Below are 17,837 nucleotides of genomic sequence, written 5' to 3' on the forward strand. Positions count from 1 at the left end.
ACACGCCGTCGCCACGATACGTCGGTTGTCCTTTGTTTCCTTGCTACCACCTTGTGAATCATTTCAGCCACGATGATCGCCACGCGCGAGGTGGCGCCACATTAGAGCGAAGGACGAAGTCGAGCGAAGTTACATCGCCGACTGACGAAGTTTATCGTTGACGACTGGCTGGTGTGGTTGCTGCAGCGCTTAATGCGCCTGTGGCGTCGCGGAGAACGGAAGCTGAAAGAAGGACCATCCATCGCGAGAAGGACTTTTCGACTCAAGCTCGGACGAGAGATGCGAGTGTTCACCGACACGCAGCCGTACAGACGAGGTTTCCGCATTCCAACCGGAGTGAACCTGCGGGAGTGCAGCGTCGTCATTATCGGAAGTACGTGCAAAATATGCGGCAGGGACTTCAAATGCGAGAGTGACGTTGCGTTGCATAAGCGATGGCGGCACCTCGCCATCGGATCGCTGATCGACAACTTGGAAAACGAGCTATGTACGAAAAACGTCGGTCAGAAGTGCGACGTATGCGGCATGTATCTCGAGACCATCTCCGACTTGAGGATACATAAACGTCAACAGCACAGGCACCGAAAGAGACCTCGCGGAGGGACCGTGAGAGTAAGATTCAAACTCGACGGAGTAACGATGACGGATGTGACGCTGGATCGGAAATATCTCAAGATGCAGAGGGTGCTGCGGTACTTCGTCGACATCGGTACACAAACGGAATCGCTCGAAAACGAGAAGCGTCAAGATAATTGCGCTGCAAATATCGATTTGTCGCTTCTGCCGGGCCATGCTGCGGATAATGCTGTACAATGCGACGTACGGCACCACAAAGCAGCAAATCGATACATTGTAGGTAAATTCACATCTACGGCGCGTTCTACCGTCACGGTGGGGCGAAGTCTCGCGGAGATCTCGAATACGCCGCACCGAGACGGGATCTCAGACGGCAATGGCTCTTACGTAGAAAATGGAAACACGAGATCCTGCGGCCTCGTATCCCGCGAGGACAGAACAGACGCGCTTATCGTGAGTCTTGTTGATAATATAAATATTCAAGATAAGGAGAACTCACGGACGATAAACGCGCTAGAGAGAAGAAACGTGTATTGTCAGAGTGAGATCTCCATTCTGGACGATTTTAAAATATCTTCTGCTTGCCAACAAGACAAATCCAATAACATGACGCCACCCATTTGTAAACAACATTCTGGGTCCAGCGAAAGTCTCTTTCGCAACACTGCCAAACAGCCAAACGAAAGTGCCAAAGATAAACTATGTCCTGGACTGCCTAGCTCTTTAGTAGATGTTATGGACGTAGATGCCAATGAGAACAACAACAACAATAGCTTCGACGGTGTGCGACTCACGATGAAACGTTCGTCCGCTCCCTTCCGGCTCAACGAAAAAACCGAGTCGGCAAGGATAAACACGAATGTTGACGACGACGTGCAAGAAGTTTTACGGATCATGAGGGGAAACGTACAGAACGACATCAATCACGAGTCACCTAATCGCACAGAAAGAGAAATACTGGTGCAAAATGCCGTCAACGAAATGCGCGTATTTTCTACGCATCGTGGGTCAAGCGTTCGTATGGAAAAGCGCAACGCCGAACTTATGGCGAGCGATGTCGAGCCCTCAGATTATCCATCGTTTGCGTCGATTACCGAAAGCGGCTACCAATTTCTGACAGATGCACTCAACAAGAAACTGAGCATCTGTCTGAAAGATCTGCATCATTATGGAATTAGTTCCTACAACGATCTACCGGAAATTAACAACAACTTAGAAGAATTTGCGATGTATGCTCATGAAGGTTACCTGGTTGAACCGTGGATGCAAGCACTGGGCTCACAATATATCGCTGAATTGAAAACAAATGATATCGAAGCGACTGTTAATCTGGAATAAGCGTATCGTACAAAAATACTAGGCAAAAATGCATATGTTGCAGGAGCTTGCTGATAACTACGGTAGATATAGGCTGTGTCTCGTAAATAATTCTGAAGGCCAAAGTAAAGAAAGTACTAGTATAGAATCTTTTTCTTTTTTATTGTTTTTTTTTCGGTTTATGTTATTAAAACATTCTTCTTTTCTTTCTCAAAGTTTCTAAAAGAAGCGTGTTGTCAATTTTCTTGACGGTATCTATTTTGGTACATAAAGCGCTATTACATTAAGCGAAACTAAAAATGGTGACTAGATATTTTTTGTTGTATAGTATCTTATTTTAATTTAAATAAGTGAATCAGAATAAAGCATTGCGTAATGCTTACATCGATAAAACAAAAACGTAATAATATAACAATTAAAAAGTTTTACTCTCGAGAATAGAATTTTCTGTCATTACCATTATGGTAAATTAATACACAGTAAAATGCAACAATTATTTGAATACCAGTAACATTATAATGAATGATATAAATATGTTACATAATCTTTTCTGTTCGTTTCTTTTAATTTATGATTTACTTTATGATTAAATAACGGAATATATTTTATAGGTAACATGGTTATATATATTAGTCGGTTAGGTTATCTGTGCTAAAAGTTGACAATCATAATTCAATTTCACACTAATATTTCTACTAATATATGCTATTAAAAATTTCATTATTGTTATTTATCTCATATTTTATATGTTATAAAGAATATGGCGATCTATGTGTATACAATAAGTTAAAAGTAAAAATGAGAAAATGTGTTCCGTTTATACGGTTCTTTCTCGTTTAGTTTCATCAATTTTTTGTCATAGTATCGCGCAATATTATGTGTGTTTCAATCTTCCTGAGAGGAAGATACAGATGTTGCTAAAGAATTGTGATGTTAAATGTATATTTATGAGTATATACTCTTTCTCAAATTTTGTATAAATATACCTTTCTTACATCTTTGTAATAAATATTTGATAAAAATATTAAGTTCTGTTTGCATCCTTTGTATTTTTATTAGCAAGCTTCACAACTACTCGCGTTGGAACGAGCCAAATCATAAAGTGCAAGGCGTATTAGTTAAAAAAAATCGCCATGATCCAGCGTGTATTAAAAATCAATCGTGCACTGTTACGAGTCTATAGAAACAATGTCCACGTGTTACCCTGTTGCTCTTGTGATCCGTCGTTTCTCAATCGTGTATCGTCACGTATGTTATTGCACGTTTGATGTTGTCCTTATAATACTGCAGATGGAACACATTAATTCACGTTACACTCCGCCACGTGATTCGCTAAATCCCACTGCACCGGAGATGCAAGATGCAGCAACTTGATGCACAGCATCGCACAGCACAGCCGCATGCTAACTGTTAAGCTTGTGGGGGCCTGGTCGCTTTGGACCCCTCTACGCGCGAAGATCCTCTCCTAGTAGGACGTGAAACCGATTCCATCTTATGAAGTCACGAAGAGAGAAGAGAGGTCATCCGCGTGGCATCGAATTGCCATGTAGAGCGCAGGCATCAAAGGCGTTACAGGCACATGGAACATTGTCACGAGGTGGGGAACAATTCGCCTTGAGCATTGAGGAAGAAACTAGATGGAGGAGATTCCAATAAGGTCGGCTTAAGTGTCGGCATGATGAATGGTATCATATGCTTTCGTCATGGTAAAAGACTGCACAAGGTCCGCAATTAAAACGAGACTTCCTTATTGTGCTTCGTTTATTGCACCACGAAATATTACATGCCACAGATTGCGCGCGATTATCGCGCGCTGCGACTCAATGGATACAGACATTGCAACGACGATTGACGAAGGAAGCGAGAAAAATTCCATTCAAACTGACAAGTCCTCTTCCTGTTTCGCACGCATTTTCGCTTCTGTCAGTTCCTTGTAACGCGCAACATACTCGTTCACCGTCGCGCACAAATCTCCGTTGCTCTCCATCGTGAGCTCGAGGGTGGAGAACAAGCTCTCCAGTAGCTGGCTCGGCCATTCGTCGGTCGAGAGAACGATCGTTTCGATCAGATCCTCGATCTGAGAGCCAAAGAGCTTTTCGGTACTGGACGGAGCCGAAGACGCACCGGACATTAGCTTCTGCCGTTTCTGCGGACCTTCACCGGACGCGTATTCTCTCTTCATGTTCGTTCCTAGCGATGACCGGCAGAAATTTATAATTCATAAAATTGCAGATTGCAGCTATTATTATAATATTTTATTATGATATAATATTATATTATATATGTGATTATAATTTTATAAATTAATATTTTCATAAATAGTTTCGTTAAAAGAAAGAGGAATATTAAATATATATAAGTTGACTCAGATTTCAATTTATAATTACGCGATCTGGAAGACGTCGAATGCGAGGACCGCACAGTTCCGAGCTTATTTCGCGCTTTCGATTCCGCCTTAACTTTCTTAGCCGATCGTGCCACGCCAAATTCTTAGGAAATTATTGCGACGTACATTAACGATCGGTAAATTTCACCTGCGAAATCTACGCTCTTAAACGTACCTAGTAACGTATTAAAGTTGGTGGAATGCACGTAGCTTCTTAATCTTTTGTTATTTTCGTTCTTGAGCTTCTTCGGGCTCAGGATTTGCAGTAGATCCGCTACGTTTGTGAAAAATGGATTCATTAGCATAATTATTATTCGGTGTACGGTTATTTTAGACGGATGATCACCTTGCGAGGAATGATCGGAGAGATCGTCGGAACCTCCATTGAAAAACAATTGCCTGAAGAAGGAGCGCCGTTTCGACAGCGAAGGTGATCTCACCTCGTACACCTCACCGTAATTATCATCGTACAACTCCGCGATCTGCGATACGGCACAAATAGATTAATAATTACGCGATTTTATTCTATACGAGGAACAACATATCGATGATTCTCGAGCTATTCTGAAAGTAAAATTACATTTACATTTAAATTTACATTTGAACGTGCTAAATATACGCGCCTATATAAAAATATGAATCGAATATCAGGATTAAAAGAGACACAGAGAGAAAAAAAGAGAAACGATATCAGACAGGTTCAAGGGACGTCAACCTCCAGCGGCAGATCGACGTGTTGACAGTGGGCGGTCATTAGCACGAGTATATGCACCGATCGATCGAGGCCACATATTAGAGAGGTGAAGACCACTCTTGCTGTTTCATTCACCAGACTCCACCAGGTCAGAATTCCGGGCACGTACAGCACCGCCGGCAGAGTACGACGTGCGGTCTTGATCATCTATTATGACGACGGAATGCTCATTTTCTGAGATTTGTCTAAATAATAGTCACGGCGGAGCAAATGGTTCCTACTTGTATTATGGCCTCCTCGGTCGCCTTGCCCGTTTCTTCGAACAGCGTCGTGACGTCCAGGACATGACATGGCAAGTGTTCCAAGGTATGTAGCAACGCTGGTCCCAAGTGACGAGTGTGGGAATCGTCGTCGCCACACAACAGGAGTCGTGGACAACCACTCGATTTGGATGCTGCTCTGCCTGTACTGTGGTCCAGTTTGGATTAGTTTAATTTCATTGCTATGTGCCTCTGGATATTCGTGCGTTCACCTCGAGAGCCTTACATGTTGTCGGACATCAGCATGCCGGTTGGACAAAGCACCTGTAACCGTGACAGAATAGCTGCCAGATCCTCCTGTAATAACGGTTGGACCCTGCAGGATAAACTCTTGATTGGGGCGATGACGACGCGATGCGATGCGGGAACGATATTCTGACGCGCTTTTAGAAAATCCTCCTTTTCCACCTTGATGAGAAATTGAGTTCTTTAATGTTACTTTAGGTGGAAATGTGCATATAATATATTTCACAATTCTTCGTAAATTATAAAAGTCCCTATTATATAGCAAGACAAAGTCTATTTCTTGTAAAACAACTGCTTTTGCCTAATTTGTTGGATTAGTTATAGGCGATTCATCATCATCAGACATCTTACTTTGAGATTGCGTTCGTTGATGTGATACTTGGACTTGGAGGTATAGATCTGCGGGTAATTTCGGCGAATGGAACACATGACTGCTTCGGCACAAAGAGCCTGCAGATCACTGCCGCAGAATCCCAAGGTCTTCGACGCCAAATACGCTAAAAATTTCTGTGCTGGCTTCTGTTTCCAACTTTTGATGTGTACCTGTTACCGTGCAAGAACGTTAACGGTTCCACTTCTTTGCTTTTATACTCTTTCTTTTTCTAATATCTTATCAGAAACCAGAACAGTACCGAAAGTATCTCTTTCCTGCCTCTGTAGCAAGGCAATGGGAAGTATAGCTCTTTATCGAATCTGCCGGGTCTTCTCAGAGCGGGATCGATCGCGTCGATCCTGTTGGTTGCACCTATCACTATGATCTCCGAATTATTGTCCAAACCATCCATCAGAGCTAAAAGAGTAGACACCACGCTAGCATGGACGAAGTCCTGTCGACTAGACCTCACGGGTGCAAGACCATCGACTTCGTCGAAGAAGATGATGCACGGCTTTGACTGTTGTGCCTGGGGAAAGAGAAATTATTTCCTCAAAATCTTCATTAAGATTCCTTTTCCTCTCTCTTTTGGAGTTACGTCGAATCTGCTGCGTGGACACGAGCTTTGCTATTTGTGCGATGGTTAAACGTTATAGAAGAGAGAATCGTAGTTTGATTCTTGTTCAAAATGTTTTATTTTTTAAAAGAAGTGCGGTGTAAAATCGAGGCGACAGGCGACAATGAAAAGTGAATCATAAGGATTAGATTTCACCAACCAGTGAGAAAACCTTCTCGAGTTTCTTCTCGCTCTCTCCGACCCATTTGCTGAGACAATCAGAACCTTTGCGCGAGATGAAAGAGACCTTGCGTTCGGAATTGCTGCACTCGGTTGCTAGAGCGCTGGCCACGAGTGTTTTTCCCGTTCCTAAGCGAAAAATAGATACGGAAAGGAAGATCCAACCGAGAGTTCGCGTGAAGAAATGCTGTACCTGGTGGACCGTAGAACAATAAACCTCGCGGTGGTCTGAGATTAAATTTTGCATACACATCACCGTACATCAGCGGGAACAGGACCATCTCTTTCACAATCCTGATATGTTTCTCCAGTCCTCCAATACAGGAGAAATCCTTTACACCAGACATTTTTCCTCGAAAACTTAACAAACTTCTACACACTTTTAACGCAAATGATTAACACAGAAATGTCATCGTTATACTCAACTAAATATTTCAAGTTCTAAGTTTTTATTATTTATTCGCACATTTCCGATCGGTATCGTTACTTAGAATTTTCGGGCGGATTATTTAGAGTTATTACAATTTACTGCTCGATTTCATTATTCCTGGCGTTCTGACACAGCCAGCTGACGAGGAGACAGTGTCATAGTATCGATACTCTAGCGTTCATGTGTTTTTGGAAATTACAGAAATCAACATACGTACATAACAGGATAGATAGAAAGGTAGGACTGTCAAAATAGATAGAGGAAAATAGAATGTTCGTGCGATCCTACAGAATCGCCAGTAATCGGTTACATTACGAAACTTTATTTCACTATAACTGTATGACAATAAAATGTATTACTTATATGGTAAAATAAATAAGGCAGTGGATGCATCGTCGCTCTTTTCGTCCGTATTTCTTATAACTTGTGTCGCGTGTATGTGTGTGTGTGTGGTGCAGATTCTTAAGACTACTCTACTTCCGTCATGTCGTGTATTGTTGTAGAAAAGATTGCCGGACTTGATATGGTACAATATTGAGTTGAAAACTGCGTGGACACTTCCTTCGTAGAGAGTAGTCTTAAGGAATATTATTGGGGGAGAAAGAGAGAGATAAGTGTGTTCGTCGCTCATTCGTGATCGGCAGTGTTTGCGAGAGAATCCCTCGGATTCAGCAGCGCGTATACATCATGTTCATGTGCGCCCATGCACGTACATGATTCACAATGCATGCACGCACGTTGGTACAATGAGATGAATAGCATGTCCAGAAAGTTAGCACCAAAAAAACATAATCGCGGAACAGTCTCCTTTCCGGATACGTTGAAGCGGAATGTAATCGGATCGTTATAATCGCTTTTAACAGGAAAAGTCACATCCGCTTGCGGTGCCTCATTATCTCGGATTGTTTAATCACGGTTGTGACTTCTCCGCGTGACTCACTTATCGCTTTACAACAGTTTGTAATTATACGAGAGAGAAGAGTTCTGCTAGAGAGACAAGTATCGCTTGTCCCGTCACTTCTTTGGCAAATACGGATATTTTTATGTGATTCTCTGCAAGAGTAAGAGAATCGGTTGATGATTCGTATGACCATCACAAAACTGCTTTCTTCCTTCTTTTCATTTCTTCCGATCCGGAAGTATGTTCTTCACGCAACACGTACGTACGTTAAAAAGCGAGCCTTCCTCTACACCTCAGTCTTTTCGATTCTACTCACTAGAGAATCTCGCAAGACAATCGAATTTCGACGAGTTACCCGATCGCCGAACGAAACGAATTCTTACACATTTCTAACTACACATTTCTCCGCTAATGATGCATCGCCTGACGCGAGAAACGATATAATTGCCACTGACAAAACCTGTAGATTCGTGCGATCGCGTATAAACTAAGAGAATCACGTTTCAACCGCAAATATCAGCTTGTGGTGCCTAATTATTTTGGATTGTTTAATCACGGTTGTGACTTATCTGCGTGATTCACTTATCGCTTTACAACAGTTTGTAATTATTACGAGAGAAGAGTTCTGCTACGTGATATTATTCGTGGATCACATAAACTTTATTAAAGTTTATTTTTTGCTTGATCGCGTGATTTCAACGACATAAAAGGAATCGCGTTTTATATGTCACCTTCGACAATTGTACGTGTCTTTTTATTGAATATCGATTATTGGAGAAACTGCTTTTTGTGAACTGCTTGGAGCAGCTTGGGTGAAAACGAGTTTTCCTGTCATTATGTACGACTTTATCTGGTAACTAATCGTTTACAATTATAGCGCATCACAACCAATACACGAATCTGGAAGGCAAGTTATACTCTAGATATTTCACTAATATTTATACATGTATATATCAAAGTCTCTCAGGATCGTCACAATTTTTTTTGAGCATTGTTACTCGACTTTGCGTGGATGAAAAATAGTTTAAAAAAAAAAAGTTTTAAAGACATCTTAATAGTTCTGTAATTATGAATAATTGGAATTAAATTAATTCTTTTATAAATCAATTCCGAAACGTGTACCATTATTCGTGAAAAAGAATTGTGTCGCGAAAACTAAAACAAATATACAACTTGAAAACATGTTTATACAAATTCTCTAACTGGCTATTTTTATCTTCTGGATCACTGCAATATTTATTACATTTTATGAAACGTGTACAAATAAAAGAAAGAAAAAAAAAAGTAAAAAATGGAATAAAGTGGAATGAACAGAAAAAAGCGCGACAGTCCTGGGATACTTTGTAGAGCGACGGCCAGATATTCAGGAGTCCTCAGGATTGACTTTGAAAGTCAATGTTTTCTCTGATAATGCAGAAAAATTTTGAAACCAATTTTATTATATATTCCTAGAAAAGTTTGAAAGATGGAGTCATTCTTTTTTTGCGCCAATTCCTTCAATTCTCATCTAGACCATTAATACACAATACGTATTAATTATTATAATCCATTAAGAGATCTAATGCACGATTTCACAAGTTTTAAAGTCTCATTCATCTTTGCAATCTGATCTAAACGTGACTAACTAGCCGCCACTGTATAACACATTTTGTCGAGGTATTTCATATTTATAATAGTGTATGAGTGTATATTAAGTGCCCTGTTTTTCTCATCTCTTTTCAACGAGTAAAACCTTATACTTTTTACAACTTTGGTCTATTTAAATTGCAGATTATTAGTTGTATTTTGGACACGTCTTAAGTTACTTCGTATGAACCGTACTAATGCAGGATAGATCAGAAGCTGCTGTCGTGAGAGAAAGATCATATTTAACTGGAACACATGATATTATTTTATTATTTCATACGAAAAAAATAAGGATGTTTAGTCTTATCGAGTAATAATTCTTAATGAACAATCTCTTTGACAAGTTAGATTCAGTTGTGTGAATATTCTCTCACGCCAGCAATTTTGGTCTTGTCCATTTTTTAGCAAAGTGTATTATCCTATACTAATAATAATCTGAATTGATACATTCTGTAGCGCGAGGTACATTGTTATACAAGGAAAACCACAGAATCTAAACAGAATCTAAAGAATTCGTGCATTTCGTATTGCAGCTCATTCTAAATTCTTACTCGAGTTCGAGACGGACGTTTGGAATAGTTTCCCATTGGCCATGTAATAAAATGCTGGACTTATGGTGTGATTATCTGCGACAACTTTAAGATTACAAACGATATTGCATTACTTGTTAATATGTTTGTTTAACAAAGATTATTCGAATGGAAACACTTAAGTACACAATGTACCAATTCCTACATCTTCGTTACTTCTCGTATTATCAGTAAAATTTCAACTAATTTATTATACATAACTTAAAGAACGAAACTCAAAAGAGAGAAAAATAATTTCTACGAATTTGATTTTCTGATTGCTCAATTTCAAGTCTTTCTTCATTCAATTTGAATTCTTTCCTAGCGTTCTTGAATAAAAGCCATATTATCCTAAAGATATATTATGCAAGAACGTTTAGCGATTAATTGTTTTACCTTATTTTGCTTTACCATAGTGACGTAATTTCGAAGATAAAACTAGATATATTAATAATAAAAATAATACTAATAAGAACGAAAGTGAAAGATACTTATTATTATAATGTTTATGAAATGATTAATAAAACGATAATGATAAAAATATAAGAGAGGCGTGTATACAAAATCAAATTTAAATCATCATCAAATTTGCTTTCTAAGAATTATAAAAGTGACCGTGAGCCACAAGATGATAATGTAGCTTGAATTTTCCCTTATTACTTGAGCCACGTAGCTTGAAAATAACGATTGTTGTCTTATTCCCGTATGAAATATCAAATCACTTGCGTGGACATTTACAGCGCTTTTACATGTGTATGTACAAAATACCATCTGATGTTATGTATACGTGGAACACAAAATATTCAACTAAATTTAATCGACCGCTATCTTACATAAAAAATGCGATTGCATTGCAAGCATGATGCTGTTGTTTACGTAAGAATTGGCAGTATAATAACTAAGAAATATACCGTTCCAAAAATTTCTCTCATACAATGATAATATTCGATTCTCTGCACTTGTATAAATATACAAAAAAAACCTGCTGAAACGCGTGGCTAAACAGACGCTATGACAGCCGTAACGTATAGCTCGTGTATCTCGTGTTAGCAATGTGCCGCGTTTCCTTTTATGCAACGCCACAACTCTGCGTGTTGTACTCTAGTGACGCTGTGACTTGTACTCCGCAAACCTCTCCACTTCTTTGAGCAAGTCCTACACATACAACAATTAATTATACATGTATACATGTATGCCGTATCTCATTGAATAAAAAGCAATCGATATTTATATGTTCTTTTAAACAGCTAATGCATATATTTACCTTTGGCAGTGATTTTCTATCGTACTTGTGAGCGTACTTTCCAACGCATCTACTAAGTTGCACATAAATGTCGCACAACACCTCGACGGGGAAGTTTTTCGTCGCTTCGACGGTGAAATGCCAGGCATTCTCGAGTTCGGATTTATCAATCGTGACTTTCTCATTCTCGTCAATCTTATCACGACTAGAATCGCTTTCGATGGCGAATGACAATTCGTCCGTGCTTTCGCGCCGAGACGATGAGTTGGAATCGCCATTTCTAACCGACCTATCCTCCTCTGTGTAGCACGTCTCCATCTGATCGAGGCTGTCCATTCGGTGATCCATAGCGTCGTTGTGACTCTCCTTCGAATTTTCGTTCTGCGAATCGTTCTCCGAATCGGTGTTGTCGAACAGCCCCACGTGCCCGTTCAAAACGCTGTGCGCCTCCGTCTCGAACTCTTGGAATTTCTCCAGGTCGATGCTGGTAGTAGTCTCGTTGTTCAGCGACTTACTCACGATCACCTCGGTAACGTTTTCATCGAAGGCGATCTTTTTCTTCTTGTGGACCTTCTTTACGTAGCCTCGTGCCCAGGCGGGTATCTTGCGTTTCCGCGAACTACCGAATTTCTTCCCATTCACGACGAGAGATTGACTAGAATTCACGGACTCCTTTTTCTCGCCTCGTTCGTTCGTCGAAGTCGATTCCGACTTTGCATTCTTACTCTCCTCCTCGTTGTTGCAGTTGCTCTCTAGGATGCGGCGATTCTTGGAGATTTCGCGGCACTTGTCCTCGAAATCAGAGTCCAGTTCGGCTTTTATCAAAGCGTAAGCATTATCGCGCAACGAACACGCCCGGTGTCTTATTAATTTATCCGCGGGATCCCTGTGTGGAGAAAAACATGTAATCAATAACGTGCACGAGATTTACGTTCTAGCATTCCATCAACAGAAAGCGTGATGACTAATGGAAGTGGTCTTCAATGATGCGTAGTAAATTAGTCAATAAGTGGGGTGTCTAGCAGAACATCAACGATTATGGTGCGCTTTAAATTGAAAACCACTGTTAATCTACGGAGCGATAACAGCATTATACGGATAAACAGCAAAAAGCTCAACTACCTCTTCAATATTCCGAGGGAAGGCCTATCACGTAAGCTGACATGAAAACACACAATATGAGTGTCATCAGTATAGAAAAAAAAAAGAAATAGTATTGCTAGAGAAGAACCTTAAATTACAGAGTAATGGTAACTGCTTCCGGAGATATTCGTTCGCACGAAACTCGTATTGACTGTTTTCCTCGACTCGTACGTAGACACGTGTCTGGTTTACCAACCTGTCTGGATTGTATTCCAGGGCGTTTCTGCATATGAGATCAATGTCGTCGAGGAATTCGCGCGCGCACAGATAACAATTCATGTCGATTTTCGTCATCATCGTCTCCAGGTCCATAGGTTGCTTTATGATCAGATTGTAATCCGGTACCTCCTCCGTGTCCACCGGCTTCGTGAACATGAAAAATCTGCAACAGGAAATGGTCGTTTGGAATCACCGTCATTATGAAGAGAAGGCTGAAAATGACAAGCGCGATGATGCTCACTGTCGATTTCTCGCTAGCTTAGCGCAGATTTCTCTCAGGAAAATTCGCAGTTCTCTCAGTGACACTTCGTCCTTCTCGTAAATGATTTGCTTCTCCTTCTCTGTGAGTTTCTTTGGCAGCGGATCCGGCGCTAGTGGCAGTGTTTCCAAAACTTCGACTTTGTTGCTCTTAATCTGTGGCTGTCTCAGACTCTGAACCATGAATATAGGTCGGAAGAACTTCATCCTTTGCTCGGTCGTGGGAGTTTTCATGGAGTACACCTCCCCACGTAATTCGCTGAACAGATTTTTCAATTGATTAGGAAGATCCTGATACGTCGCGTCGCTCGTTGCGAGGATCAAGATCGGCAATGAAGGATCCAGTGCTGCGATGCGGCACAGGAAAACCGCTTTCACCGTCTCTGGTACGAGAGGCCACCATTGATCGATCGACCGAATGTAAATTATGGACGGTACGTTCCTAGTAGCTTCGTTAAATACCTGTGATTAACAATTAAGATTCGAATCAAACTTTTCTCTTTTCCACGTAAGATTAAATAAAAATATAGAGTTTAAAAATACGAGGATAGCTGAAAGTGTACTTTTGTTTTATACTTTTAATTATTACAAAAATCATTTTATAGAAATTAAGTCTTTTCAAATCAAGTTTGAAAGATTTTGAGCAAAAATATATTAGAGATCTCTTTATGTAACAATGTTGTGTGACCTGTACGCAAGTTTCTTCCGGCGATCGAGCGCTTTCCGCAAATAACGTGCTGACATCCAAAATTTGAACTGGCAGATGTTCCATGCAGTACAGTAACGCTTGGGCTAAATGAGGTCCCTGACCCTCCGACAAATTGCCGCCGGAAATCAATAGTCTCGGACGATGAATACCCTTAGTGTGCTTCATTCTATGGAAAAAGTACAATGTATGAATAATTGAAAAAGAGAAATGGAAGTAGTTTTATGAAAAATTTATCAAGAATTTCACCATCATTGTACCAAGTAGTAAAACGTAAAATATAATTACTTTGCCATAGCAGGATTGACACCTTGCGGAAATATCCCTCTTATCAAATTTATTAATTCTTCCAGCGGAGGCCCTAATAACGGTTCCATGAAGAGCTGTAGCTTTCTCCCTGCACACGGAGCTACTCTGTGCGATGACGGAACGAGCATAGAACTCGCTTGCGTAAAATCACATTTTTTAACCTGTCGATTAATACAATAGATAGTATTTCATAAATATGTAAAAATTACAATTTAATATGGATTACTCTTATCATTTTGCATGCGTACTTCGACTTTCGCTGGATCTAATAACAGCCTATCATTTGTCATATAAATTTGCGGATAGGTTCTTCTCAATCCTTGCAGCACTGCTTCGGTGCAGAGGGCTCTCAAGTCCGAACCGCAATAACCGGTCGCCTTCTCCGCTAGTAGTTCCAGTAACTGATCGGACGGCGGATTTTTCCACTTGCTGACATGGATCTTCAGGATCTCTAATCTCTCTTTCATGGCTGGCAGCGGGAAGAAGAGTTCGCGATCGAAACGGCCGGGTCTTCGTAGAGCTGGATCAATCGCATCAATTCTGTTGGTCGCACCAATCACTATCACCTTTGACGTAATAGAAACGGATAATTAGAAAAAATTGCTCGATTAGAAGGAGCTGAAATAAACATTGTCTTTGCATCATTCTCACCTCCCCTCTGTCACTGAGACCATCCATCAGCGCCAAGAGCGTAGACACGATGCTGGCGTGAATCTGATCCTGTTTGGTGCTCCTGACGGGCGCCAAACCATCTATCTCGTCGAAAAATATTATGGACGGTTTCATCTGTTGAGCCTGTTCAAACAACAATCTCAGCTGTCGTTCCGATTCTCCGACCCACTTGGATAGGCAATCCGCTCCCTTCCTCATGAAGAACGCCATCTTCTTGTTACCCTGGCTGCATTCGTTGGCCAGCGCTCTGGCTATCAGTGTCTTACCAGTCCCTAAGTAGATTTTCAATTCATATAACGTTAATGTACCAGAGCAAGCTTTAACTTTACACTCTTGTGAGATGATACGTCTAAACATGGTTACCTGGTGGACCATGGAACAAGACACCTTTCGGTGGGGTAATGTGATATCTCTCGAAAACGTCTGGATACATCATAGGAAAAACGACCATTTCCTTAAGGCAGTGAATATGGGATTCTAAACCCCCAACATCGCTAAATCTAATGTTAGTGTCTAAGGTGATAGGATTGATGTCAGCCTTCCGATCTGGTGGGCCACCTTGCGGTATCGCCGATTGTCTGCGTAAATATCGTTCGACTCGTTTATTTACAAACAATTTACACGCTGAATGAGAGCTATCTTACGATGTACCTCGCTTTTTTGCCTTTTTTCTTGTCATAACGTTGTGGCTCAGAGTCACTGGAATCGCTGGAACTCGTGCTCTTACTCCGATGCTTCCTCCTTCTCATCGAGTTGCTAAGAACGCTTCTGAGAGCTCTAATGGATCGTCTAACCGGTTCGACATTAGCTTGAAACCTATCTACAGTAGGTTTTTTCTGACGTAAACTGTATTTCCTAGGCCCGGGAGAATCCGATGACTCGCTCAGATCACTATCCACTACTGAACGCGGGAATAAATCACAACACATTAGATGAATCGTTTTTTGAGGATTTAAAGGGAAAAACATGTTTGGCAATAACACACGCTGTATCGGTATCTGTAACACTAGCAGATCTTTGATTGATCTTACCTCTTGGCAGCTGTCGTTGAGCCGTGCGTCTTGTTCTCTTAATGCGCGTGTACATGTCCTCATATCCCTAGAAAGAACGATGTGAAAAATATAAAGAACATGATAAACTTTATCGTTCAATAAAAAAGATTGGGAGAAAGTTTTACTCACATCTTCATTCTCAGAATTATCGTTGTTATCTGGCTTTTCACTTTCTCGCGAGCTATCATCATCCGCCTCGTCCTGCTCGGTCTTGGGCTTTTCATTCTTCTCGTTTATGCTGCCGCATAGTCTCGTTACAGGACCTTCTCGAAATCGGTTTGGGCTGTCAGATTTTCTTGTCCTAAATATTTTAATTACATAATAAATTTTTCCAGCACCGGACGTACAAATATATATCACCAAGATATATGTACCTGGTGTCTTTCTCCTCGGTCGCCGGCCTAGTTTGCTCATTAACTTCCTTCTCTGGCTTAACCTCTTCCGTTCTTTCTTTAAGATCGCGTTCAGGTCTACCCCTAAGTTCCCTGCTGTTTCGTCGATCATGCTCCGTTCTATCTCTGAGATCTCTAAGTCTCGCCGAGTTCTTGTTAGGTGGATGATTCTCACGAGATCGTAAGGGCATACGATCTCGGAGATCGTGCTTTCTACCAGGGACATCGTCTACCATTTCCTTGTCTGAGGAGGAAGCATGTTGTTGAAACATGGGATAGCCTTTCAATGTCTGTGTTCCTGTGGATATTAAGCAACATTAGAAATAATGAAAATCACGTCAACAGACAAGATAGAATAGGCTTCCACAATTGCTATGACACATATTGATACAAGAAGCATATTTTATATAAATATATACATATATATATATATATATATGCTTTATACACAGTGTGTATATGTATATACATACATATATATATATATTTATATACATATACACATCTGTGTATAAAGCATGCACACGTAAAGTACTTGTATGTAAAGTACAATGAAAGCATTGTACCTAAAATCCAGCTAGTGTTAAGGTTGTCATAAGTCTGCATTCTATTACGTGTACTACGTCGTACACTTAAATTGTTTCGTGTTATATGCGAATTGGAGCTAGAGTGCGATCTCAGCTTGCGCAGGCTCTTGGATCGTCTGACATTTGACTCCAAGCTACGGTTGCGAGGAGCAAAAATATCTTCCTCGGTATCCATTGAATCCAATGCAGCGTCATCATCCGACATTATCTATAAGACATTCACTATATTCAAATAAATTTACTGCACGCACAGCTTGTATCCTGTATAACAATCAAGCATTGTGCATACTTATATTTAATTTACATGTTTCGGTATGTACTTTAGTACAAATGCCAAAAATAAAATTATTATAAAATTGAAATGAATGTTAGAAAATTATTCAAAAACAAGAGACCATTGCACACACCATATATAAAATTCATCCCATCTACGCGAAGTTTGAGTTATGAAAAAATATTCAAACTCTTCTTTAATTATCCATTCCAATCAATTATCGTAATTGTAAGTGTATAAAATACAATTACGATTTAAATTGTTTCAGGAAGACACTTCACAGGTGAAACCTATTTTTCGCTGAAAATAATGGGGATAAATAAGGTGACCAAAAAAAACATGTCGCAAACATATTATGAAACGTGTTGTAAAATGATTCAAGCAAATCCTAATACGTCTCTGAATCCGTGATTAAAAACCGAATGACGTTGCAGTTACGCCTGAACTAGAAAAAAATAGACAGAAGGCTCGTCTCAATGATAAACAACAAACAGAACAACGCCATGCGAACGTAATCCGTGTCTCCCGATTTTCAGGCTTTGTAACCTTCCTGCGTATTTCCGAGAAATAATATCGTTCCAAAGTTAACGGGCAGAATAACAATTACCTTCATTTGGCCTATTCTAGTTGCTGATGTGCGGTGGAAACGTTAAAATCCTCAATGTCCCCCTCATATGCGTCGCATAGTGCACAACTGCATTCACGATTGCCGAGGGTCTGGTCCTTTCCTGTGGCAGCGCATGCACGA

At 40.4% G+C, this 17,837-nt stretch overlaps 2 protein-coding genes and 1 long non-coding RNA gene across 3 annotated transcripts; 2 read left to right on the forward strand and 1 right to left on the reverse strand.

Annotated features, from left to right (window-relative positions):
* Positions 1-2,018, forward strand: LOC113563215. Its single transcript, XM_026974566.1, has one exon. The coding sequence runs from the start codon at positions 193-195 to the stop codon at positions 1,912-1,914; it is 1,722 nt and encodes a 573-aa protein (XP_026830367.1). The 5' UTR covers positions 1-192; the 3' UTR covers positions 1,915-2,018.
* Positions 2,019-2,059: 41 nt separating this feature from the next.
* On the reverse strand, positions 2,060-17,824 carry LOC105278489 (ATPase family AAA domain-containing protein 2). The gene is made up of 26 exons (XM_026974575.1): positions 17,697-17,824; positions 16,795-17,023; positions 16,211-16,526; positions 15,966-16,137; positions 15,816-15,882; positions 15,436-15,685; positions 15,148-15,362; positions 14,764-15,056; positions 14,361-14,678; positions 14,092-14,273; positions 13,786-13,972; positions 13,081-13,559; positions 12,817-13,002; positions 12,600-12,635; positions 11,753-12,363; positions 11,335-11,389; positions 11,260-11,274; positions 6,902-7,077; positions 6,689-6,837; positions 6,172-6,441; positions 5,891-6,082; positions 5,520-5,701; positions 5,255-5,441; positions 5,091-5,180; positions 4,455-4,761; positions 2,060-4,083 (listed from the first exon to the last, which is right to left on the reverse strand). The coding sequence occupies exons 1-26, from the start codon at positions 17,700-17,702 to the stop codon at positions 3,770-3,772; spliced, it is 5,484 nt and encodes a 1,827-aa protein (XP_026830376.1). The 5' UTR covers positions 17,703-17,824; the 3' UTR covers positions 2,060-3,769.
* LOC113563219 lies at positions 13,444-14,509 on the forward strand. Its single transcript, XR_003407363.1, has 4 exons — positions 13,444-13,531; positions 13,861-14,076; positions 14,157-14,253; positions 14,419-14,509. It is a non-coding gene; the product is annotated as an uncharacterized LOC113563219 (long non-coding RNA).
* Positions 17,825-17,837: the final 13 nt, after the last annotated feature.

The sequence above is a fragment of the Ooceraea biroi genome, chromosome 1 (assembly GCF_003672135.1).
Source record: "Ooceraea biroi isolate clonal line C1 chromosome 1, Obir_v5.4, whole genome shotgun sequence".
Lineage (NCBI taxonomy): Eukaryota > Metazoa > Arthropoda > Insecta > Hymenoptera > Formicidae > Ooceraea > Ooceraea biroi.

Excerpts from the sequence above, each read along its gene's own strand:
- LOC113563215 (XM_026974566.1), top strand. The coding sequence starts at position 193 with ATGCGCCTGTGGCGTCGCGGAGAACGGAAGCTGAAAGAAGGACCATCC.
- LOC105278489 (XM_026974575.1), bottom strand. Across the intron at positions 15,686-15,815 it reads TCAACGACAGCTGCCAAGAG|TAGTGGATAGTGATCTGAGC; the intron begins GTAAGATCAATC and ends TCCCGCGTTCAG. Across the intron at positions 14,274-14,360 it reads TAGATCCAGCGAAAGTCGAA|GTTAAAAAATGTGATTTTAC; the intron begins GTACGCATGCAA and ends ATTAATCGACAG.